The 9,328-nt window shown below is 44.8% G+C and overlaps 3 protein-coding genes across 3 annotated transcripts; 2 read left to right on the forward strand and 1 right to left on the reverse strand.

Annotated features, from left to right (window-relative positions):
* Positions 1–3,069: 3,069 nt before the first annotated feature.
* On the reverse strand, positions 3,070–4,427 carry LOC111025579 (uncharacterized). Its single transcript, XM_022303462.1, has 3 exons — positions 3,980–4,427; positions 3,773–3,882; positions 3,070–3,699 (listed from the first exon to the last, which is right to left on the reverse strand). The coding sequence occupies exons 1-3, from the start codon at positions 4,425–4,427 to the stop codon at positions 3,070–3,072; spliced, it is 1,188 nt and encodes a 395-aa protein (XP_022159154.1).
* Positions 4,428–6,795: 2,368 nt separating this feature from the next.
* Positions 6,796–7,812, forward strand: LOC148210697 (uncharacterized). Its single transcript, XM_088125156.1, has one exon. It carries the CDS (start codon positions 6,796–6,798, stop codon positions 7,810–7,812), a length of 1,017 nt encoding a protein of 338 aa, XP_087981282.1.
* A 66-nt stretch (positions 7,813–7,878) lies between these two features.
* Positions 7,879–9,126, forward strand: LOC148210698 (uncharacterized). Its single transcript, XM_088125157.1, has one exon. The coding sequence runs from the start codon at positions 7,879–7,881 to the stop codon at positions 9,124–9,126; it is 1,248 nt and encodes a 415-aa protein (XP_087981283.1).
* The last annotated feature ends 202 nt before the right edge of the window (positions 9,127–9,328 follow it).

The following is a 9,328-nucleotide window of genomic DNA, read 5'->3' on the forward strand; positions in this document are numbered from 1 at the left end:
TGTTGCACTCTCATTTCTACAGCCAGTGTCGGCATCTATGAAAGCAGTATCAACAACAATGCAACAATCATTCCCCAACTCATTCGATAAAACCGTTAAAACTCATGTCACATTCCTTTCTTTAAATAACCTAATAATAAGAGACTTGTTTACCATCATTCCTGACCAACAATAGGTATGCAACTTTCTTCACGTCAATTAGATGAATATTCGTGGTATTACCTTCCATGAGATGAGACACATGTTAAAAAGAAAAGAAAATAAACACAGGGGACAACAAATATGTGAGGAAGGAATGATTTTCACTGCTTTGAATTGAGAATACAGGACCTATTTATTTAGGCAAATACATAACCAAATGAGACAAAAATAGCACTCCACAACTAACTAAGTCATCAACTAGTTTCCTAAAGACTAGGACAATATTGACTTAACATATGACATTAATTAGTAAAATAACTAAAAATAGTTATTATGCTAACAATCCCTCCCTTAAGCTGAACACTACAGTGCTTCAGTTAACAACATCAACGTCCTTCGAAGTGCACATACCCATCAACCTTCTCAAATTTTGGAAAGCCTAAATCTTGAGAGGTTTCGTTAGTATGTCAGTCAGTTGTTCCTCGCTTTTACAGTATTTTAGATCAATTGTGCCGTCATTGCTAAGATCTCTTAGAAAATAATACTTCACGTCAATATGCTTGCTTCTTCCATGTAGCACAGGATTTTTGGACAACTTAATGGCTGAAGTGTTATCACAGAAAATCGTGGTTGCTCCTGATTGCTTGAATTTCAACTCCTCTAGAATTCTCCGAAGCCAAATTGCTTGACAAGCACAAGCTGTTGCAGCAACAAATTCAGCTTCTGTGCTTGAAAGAGTGACGATTGGTTGCTTCTTTGATGACCACGAAATGACACTCGTCTCATACAGAAAAACGTAACCCGAGGTGCTTTTCCTATCATCTTGATCTCCTGCATAATCACTATCAGCAAAATCGAACAATTCTGACATGCTACCCTTCTTGTAAAACAATCCAAAATCTCTCGTCCCTTGCAAGTAACGAAGAATTCTCTTGGCTGCTAACAAGTGCATTTCTGTAGGATGTTCCATGTATCTGCTGATTAAACTCACTGAATACATTATGTTTGGCCTTGTTGCAATTAGATACATCAAACTGCCAACAATTTGCGTGTAAAGTGTGTTGTCCACCTTGTTCCCTTCACGATCTTTATGGAGCTTCAAACCAAACTCAACTGGAGTGTTTACAGGATTGCAATCCTTCATCTGAAATCTGTCAAGAATATCTCCCACATATTTCTTTTGAGAGATAAAAATACCAGCCTTTGATTGTAGCACTTCTATTCCAAGATAATAATGCATCATACCAAGATCAGACATTTCAAACTCATCCATCATGTATTTCTTAAATTCTTTAAACATGACATCACAATTTCCAGTAAAAATAAGGTCATCAACATATAAGCAAATTATGAGAATTTTGCCATTATATCCAACCTTGATGAAAAGTGTATGCTCATAGGGGCATTTAGAAAATCCAACTTTAAGAAAATAAGATTCAATGCGACTATACCATGCACGAGGGGCTTGCTTTAGCCCGTAAAGAGCTTTCTTTAATTTGAAAACTTTATTCTCATTTCCAATTGCAACATAACCAGGGGGTTGGTCGATAAATACATCTTCCTTCAGATAACCATGTAAGAATGCCGATTTGACATCTAGTTGGAAGATAGGCCAAAAATTTTGAGCTGCCAATGCTACCACCAATCTGATCGTGTTATGTCTTGCAACCGGAGAAAAAACCTCTGTATAGTCGACTCCATATTGCTGCTTGTATCCTTTAGCCACCAAACGCGCCTTGTGCTTGTCAATCTCGCCATTTTCTTTCAACTTCGTTTTGAATACCCACTTAACACCAATCGTTTTCTGACCTTCTGGAAGATCAGATAACTCCCAAGTATTGTTTCTCTCAATGGAATCAATCTCCTCATCCATAGCTTTTCTTCATTTTTCTTTTTTGATAGCATCCTCAAAGGTTGTAGGATCACAATCTGAAAACAAAGCAAAATGAGTGATCTTGAATGTCAGTGACCTCGTAATCTTCCATCCAAGCAGGTCTTCTTCTGACACGACGCAGAGATTGTGCTTCTTCTTTATTAACTTCTGTGACTGTTGGTGAGACTACATCGATTGTTGGAGTTTCATTTTCAACAATAAGAGGGGCTGAAATTTGCTCCTCGTTATCATTATCTTCTGTAAGAACTTGGGTAGGCTGCTGCCTATTCAAATCCCATATGTTTTCTTCATCGAAAACTACGTCCCTACTAATCACCATCTTTTTTGTTAGTGGATTAAACAATTTAAATGCTTTAGATGTTTCACTTACGCCGAGAAAGATGCATTTATCAACCTTATCATCCAGCTTCTTCCTCCTTAGATTTGTGACATGAGCAGATGCGATGCACCCAAAAATTCTAAAATGATCCACAGTAGGTCTTCTTCCACTCCAAGCTTCTTCTGGTGTCATATTTTTAACAGCAAAAGTTGGACTTTTGTTAATAATATGAACACTCCAATTTACCGCTTCAGGCAAAAAAGTCTTCGGGATTCCTCTTCTTGCCAACAAGCTTCTAACCATGTTGATAATGGTTCTATTTTTCCTCTCGGACACACCATTTTGTTGTGGTGTGTAGGGTGCCGTAAACTCTCTTCGAATGCCATGTTTTGCACAAAAAATTTCGAATTCTTTTGAGCAATAGTCGCCCCCACGATCTGTACGAAGAGTCTTTATGGTTTTGCTTGCTTCATTTTCAACATGGGCTTTGAAGCTTCTAAATGTAGAATAAGCTTCTGATTTTTCCTATAAAAAATAGACCCAAGTTTTTCTAGAAAAATCATCAGTGAAGGTAATAATGTATCTCTTACCTCCATTTGAAATTGGGTTTATTGGCTCACAAATATCTGAATGCACCAACTCCAAAACATGTTTTGCTCTCCAAGACTTCCCGTTTTCAAATTTAGAACGGTGTTGTTTGCCAACAACACATTCTTCACATACTTGAGTAGGTGAAATAATCTAAGGAAGACCGCTGACCATGTTCTTCTTTTTCAAGGTCATCAAACCACTGAAACTCAAGTGGCCATAGCGAAAATGCCACAACCATGAGGGGATCTTTAATTTCAGCCATTAAACAAGGTTGAGTACTTTCAATCTTCAAAGGAAACAATCTATTTGCAGACATAGGAACTACTGCAATAGCTCCTCTAATAGGATCATAAATTTCACAAGAATCATCTTTAAGAGTAATAACATAACCCTTTTCTAGTAATTGACCAACACTTAACAAATTACTGTTTAAACTAGGAACAAACAAGAAGTTGGAGATCGTTTCCACAAAGCCATTTTTAGTTTTTATCTTTATATCCCCTTTTCCTATTACTTTTACAATAGATAAATCACCGAAACTGACCGTGGAATGAAAATCTTCATTTAGATGAGAAAAAGAAGACTTACTCCCACTCATGTTGTTGCTGCAACCCGTATCAACGTACCAATTATCGGGTTCTGGTTCCTTGCTATCTTGAGTGGCCATCAATAGTGTTTCGACTTCATTTTTTTCAACAAAATGTGAAGTCTCTTCCTTATCTCTGTTGTGGGATAGCTTGGTGTAACATTCAGACTGGTAATGACCAATTTATGACATCGAAAACACTCGATCTCGGACTTGTCAAATTGTTGATCACACCATCTACCTCTGCCTTGAGATTGGTTGGCACCACCATTGTTGTTGCTTTGATATCTTCTTCCTTTGCCTGTGCTTCGGCCTGTACCTCTACTCCAACCTCGACCTCGTCCTCGTCCTCTGAAATTGGAGGAAGAAGTAGAGGTAGAAGCCTTTAACGCTTCTTCCTCTGTTGTTGAATCTCGATTCATGTTTTGTTCATGAACCAACAACGAACTTTGTAGCTCATCAAGGGAGAGCGTATCTACATCTTTAGATTCTACAATTGAACAAACAACATAATTGAACTTAGGTGCCATAAATCTCAATACCTTCTCAACAATGACAACATCCTCCATCTTTTCACCGTGGAACCGCATTTTGTTGGCCAAATAGCTAGTCACAGATTCACCTTCCTTCATTTGCAACATCTCGAATTCATTTCTCAAGACTTGAAGTTGTGCACGCTTTGTTCTGGAAGAGCCTTGATACTTTTTCTTCATTGATTCCCAAATATCTTTGGATGATTCTTTGCAAAGAATAGTCTCCAGGATAGAACGATCAATGACCTGAAACAGATAATTTTTTGCCTTCAAGTCTTTCAACTTGAGTCCCTCCAACTCCTTCTGTTGAGCGTCTATGAGAATCTCTCCCTGCAGGTGTTGCAACACTCGTTTCAACAACATGCCAGTATTCTTTGGACCGCAAGAAATTTTCCATCAACATGCTCCAATGATCGTAGTGACCATCAAAACGAGGAATAGCTGCTTGCACAAAGTTTCTCTCCGAGGCCATTAATGCTGCAAAATAGAAAAACAATATGAGCAAAACAAAACTTAATGCTACTGCACTTATTACTCTCACTTCCTTGTGTTTTCCTTTCCCTGTGTTTCCCTTTCAGAATTTTCACACTCTTCCCAAACTTGGCTCTGATACCACTGTTAAAAAGAAAAGAAAATAACCACAGGGGACAACAAATATGTGAGGAAGGAATGATTTTCACTGCTTTGAATTGAGAATACATGACCTATTTATTTAGGCAAATACATAACCAAATTAGACAAAAATAGCACTCCACAACTAACAAAGTCATCAACTAGTTTCCTAAAGACTAGACAATATTGACTTAACATATGACATTAATTAGTAAAATAACTAAAAATAATTATTATGCTAACAACACATAGAGTCATTATGGACTGACATATGAGAGATTTTGAAATCGTTATAGACATTCTTTTTGTCCCAAGTACCATCATATAAAATTTTGATTAATACACAATCTATTGTTACAAAGGAAAGAGGTAGCTTAAAAGAAGGAGAGACAACAAAATGATAGTTGTAGAGGTGAGAGCTTAAAACAATGCATATCGATGACAGAGGGAAACCTTGAAAATATTAAAAAAAAAGACAAATTTAAATTCAAAACCAAACTAACATTTAATTTTATATTAACAATTAACAAAACAACTAAAAACCTCTTAAACGAAGTTGGTCAAGGCCATTTATTAAAATGGGTGCTTGGACGAGATCGAGTTTTGGTTGATCCCGATGTCGTAAACCGACAAGAAACCGACTTCCCCACTGTTAGAGGCGAATCCTGGCCTGCCATGTGTCATGATCGAAAAGGTGAGTTGGTTAAACACGCGAGCGAAATGGAGAAAGCAGCTCCTCGGCAGTCAGGGTAGGACCTATAGTACCGAGCTGAGCTAATACAAAGTCCGTAACAGTGTCCCTCCCGTACCCGACAACACGCCGCGATTTTAGAGTTTGTCAGAACCCCTGTTGGGCCCAGTTTCTATAAATAGAAACCGTTGCCTTAAATGCAAGGTACGCAATCCTAAGTAGACTCGGCAAGTTAGCTCGGACTAGAACTAACTTGCTCGTCGGAGTGCTAACTTTGTTTTACAGGTTTCAAGAAGTGTTTAGGGGAAGGTGCGGGACCGTTGGCCATAGATCGTCCTGAGCATACCGATCTAAATCGTGTCCGAGATCATTCATTCAGGGCTCAAACATCTGGCGCCGTCTGTGGGGACGACATATCTAGAAGTCGGCCTCGCCTTTCGCAATCTGAGCCAATGGCCCAAACCCGCTCCCAGCAGTCACGATCTCAACTTTCGCCTATTCGCTCTTCGATAAGGGATGCTGTCACTTCCCGAGCCCATCCTCGACTCACGTATTCTCAAGTGGTCGGGACTCCCGTCATCAAACAAGGACCCCAGGCGGGGGTGGTCAAAGAGAATGGAGGTCGGCCTGCCACATCCGATCCAGTAGCAGTCCGGGACTTCCACCTCGCCTCAGATCAGTTCCCGCCACTGCAACCTCAGAGGAACGGGTTGCCGCCCCGTGCACCTCGCCTCCACGGTTGGGGAAACACAGGTGCGCGCTTCGGGGCAAGTGTCGGGGCAGGCGTGGACCCCGTCATGGTAGCCAACGTGATCGCCGAGCTCACGGAAGTCAAGGCGAGGCTCGAGGCGGTCGAGAGAGGCAGCGAGGTGTCCAGCTCTTCAGTCTCTAGGGATCTGATCCGAGGAAAGGGACCGATGCATCCGACCCAAAGAACGGAGTATCAGTTCCGACCTCGCAGGGAGGCCCGAGCTGGAGCACCCTCGCGAAAGCCACAACAGGGGGGACAGGCAGTGCCGTGGGAGCACAGGTGTGCGACCACCCTCGGCAGGACGATGGGTCGAGGGCCGGCGCCCGAGGATCCGACCAATCTGGACTCCCTTGGCATCTTTCGATAACTCCAACGCCCATCAGGGCCGAGGTGCCGAGATGCCGAGGCGACGAGTAGTGGCACCCGAAGATCGGGAGTATTTGGTTGACGATGAGGAGGAAAGCCCAGTGGTCGACGTTCAAGAGAGGTCCTCCCACGCTGACCATTCGTTTCGGTCTGAAGTAGACCTCCTCCGGGATCAGTTTCAAAAGGAGATAGAAGATCTTAAGCGGCGGTGCGAGCCTGTAGACCCGCATCGCGTGGCCGAGTAAGAGGAACCGCCTTTCTCCCAAGCGATCCTGGACGCACCTATTCCACCGAGGTTCAAGGCTCCGGTCATGAGTTGTTACGACGGGTCTGGAGATCCGATCTCCTACATAGAGGTGTTCGAGGGGAAGATGGATTTCCTGGCCGCGAGCGACGCCATGAAGTGCCGAGCATTTCAAATAGCCTTGGAAGGCTCAGCAAGATTGTGGTACCGACAGTTGAAGCCACGATCTATCGACAGTTATCAACAGCTGAGAAGGTTGTTCATCAACCAGTTCTCAGCTCGGCAGTTGCTGAAGTTGCCACCCTCTCACCTCGGAACAGTGAAGCAACGGGACAATGAATCCTTGACGGAGTACATCGCTCGGTTCATGGACGAGCATGTCAAAGTGGTAAGTTGCACTGATGACATCGCCATGAAGTACTTCACCACGGGTCTGAACGATAGGAACCTGACGATAGAGTTCGGAAGTCGACCGTCGACCTCCCTGAATGAGATGCTCGCTAGAGCTCGCCAGTACATCGACGGCTTGGAATTGTTGAAGGGCAATGGAGCTCGGCGGAGCAACTGTGGTAAAGATCGAGACCAAAGGTCCCTTCCTCCCAAGAAGCCGCGCAGCGATGGTTGGTGCTCGTCTCGGCAGGCCGACGACAGTAAGAATAGAGGTCGTCGAGACGAGAAAGCCCCTTCAGACCGTCGAGGGCCGAAGTTCGACAAGTTCACTCCGTCGAATGCCTCAATTGTGGAGATCTACGCAGCGGCCGAAGACACCGACCTGGAGGCGCTCTTCGCAGCCCCAGAAAAGCTCCGCCGACCTCCAGGGAAACGAGACAAGCAGCTCTACTGCCGATTCCACAAGGATCATGGCCACGACACCTCACGCTGTTTCCACTTGAAGGAGCAGGTCGAGGATCTGATCCGGAGGGGTTACCTGAAAAAATACGTCGGCAGGCGTGAAAGGGCCGAGCCAGAGGGGTCGGTTCAGGAGGACAAACGAGAGAAATCGCCCCCACCGAGACGGAAGGAAGATCGTCCCGCCGTTATAAATACCATCCATGGAGGCCTGAGTGGGGGACAGTCGGGGTAGAAGAGAAAAGCTCTGGCTTGGGAAGCAGCACACGAGGTCTGTACCTCGTACCCCAAGGAGCCTGTGATGCCGATCTTATTCGACGACCAAGACGGCGAAGGAGTGCACATGCCCCATAATGACGCCATAGTAATCGCCCCGCTCATAGATCACGTGAAGGTGAGAAGAGTTCTTATCGACGGTGGAGCGACGGCCAACATCTTATCGTTCTCGACCTACACGGCCTTAGGGTGGGAGAAGAAGCACTTAAAGCTCAGCCCGACGTCGTTGGTCGGCTTTGCAGGGGAGTCGGTGAGCGCGGAAGGATGTGTCTCGCTCCCTGTTACCATCAGCGAGGGAGATCAACAAATAACTAAAGTCGTAGAATTTGTTGCGATACATCGAAGCTCCGCGTACAACACCATAATTGGTCGGCCCTTGATTCATGATCTCAGGGCAGTCCCGTCTACTTACCACCAGGTCTTGAAGTATCCCACCTCGGCCGGAGTTGCGACAGTCCGGGGTGAGCAGAAGACGTCCAGAGAATGCTACGCTGCTGCGATGAAGGAAACAACCACTTGTGCGGTGGTCACGAGCGCGCCCAAGCCGTGTGCCGACGAACCTAAGCCGAGTCGTGGCACCCCAGCTGAAGAACTAGAACTTGTCCCCCTGTTGGGGCCAGAAAGGCAGGTCAGCATCGGCAGCAGACTGGGGGCCGAGGTGAGAGAGGAGCTTGTCGGTTTTCTAAAAGCAAATGCTGATGTGTTCGCATGGTCTCATGACGACATGCCGGGCATAGACCCAAGTATAATGGTGCATAGACTTAATGTAGATCCTAGCTATAGGCCTGTGAGACAAAAGCGTCGGCCTGTCGACGCCGAGCGAAGCAATGTAATTTGTAAAGAAGTCGAGCAGTTGCTACGAGCTAAATTCATAAGAGAAGTTCATTACCCCGCGTGGCTATCTAATGTAGTTTTAGTTAAAAAGTCCAACGGCAAGTGGCGCGTCTGTATTGACTTCACGAGCCTCAATAAGGCATGTCCGAAAGACAGTTTTCCCCTGCCTCGGATAGATCAGCTCGTCGACGCAACGGCAGGGCATGAACTTCTCTCCTTCATGGATGCCTACTCCGGGTACAATCAGATTCGGATGCATGTGCCCGACCAAAGAACATACCGCCTTTGTTACCGACCAAGGGTTGTATTGCTACAATGTCATGCCATTCGGTCTGAAGAATGCCGGGGCGACCTACCAGCGGATGGTCAACATGATGTTCGCCAAGCAGATCGGACGCAACATGGAGGTGTATGTAGACGACATGTTGGTGAAAAGTAAGCAGACGAGCTCCCATTTAGCCGACCTAGCAGAGGTCTTCGGCGTGCTTCGAAAGTATCAGATGAAACTCAACCCGAGCAAGTGTGCCTTTGGGGTCTTGTCGGGGAAGTTCCTCGGGTTCATGGTCCACGAACGCGGAATTGAAGCAAATCCGGACAAGATAAGGGCAGTCCTCGAGATGGAAGCATCGAGGAATGTTAAA

This window comes from Momordica charantia, assembly GCF_013281855.1.
Source record: "Momordica charantia cultivar OHB3-1 chromosome 6 unlocalized genomic scaffold, Mcharantia_2.0 BLBB01000006.1, whole genome shotgun sequence".
NCBI classification, from domain to species: Eukaryota; Viridiplantae; Streptophyta; class Magnoliopsida; order Cucurbitales; family Cucurbitaceae; genus Momordica; species Momordica charantia.

Coding starts and splice junctions, on each gene's coding strand:
- LOC111025579 (XM_022303462.1), bottom strand. CDS start 4,427: ATGTTGTTGAAACGAGTGTTGCAACACCTGCAGGGAGAGATTCTCATA. Junction 3,883..3,979: donor CTCCCTTGATGAGCTACAAA/GTTCGTTGTTGG, acceptor CTCCAATTTCAG/AGGACGAGGACGAGGTCGAG. Junction 3,700..3,772: donor CAACCAATCTCAAGGCAGAG/GTAGATGGTGTG, acceptor GGTCATTACCAG/TCTGAATGTTACACCAAGCT.
- LOC148210697 (XM_088125156.1), top strand. CDS start 6,796: ATGAGTTGTTACGACGGGTCTGGAGATCCGATCTCCTACATAGAGGTG.
- LOC148210698 (XM_088125157.1), top strand. CDS start 7,879: ATGCCGATCTTATTCGACGACCAAGACGGCGAAGGAGTGCACATGCCC.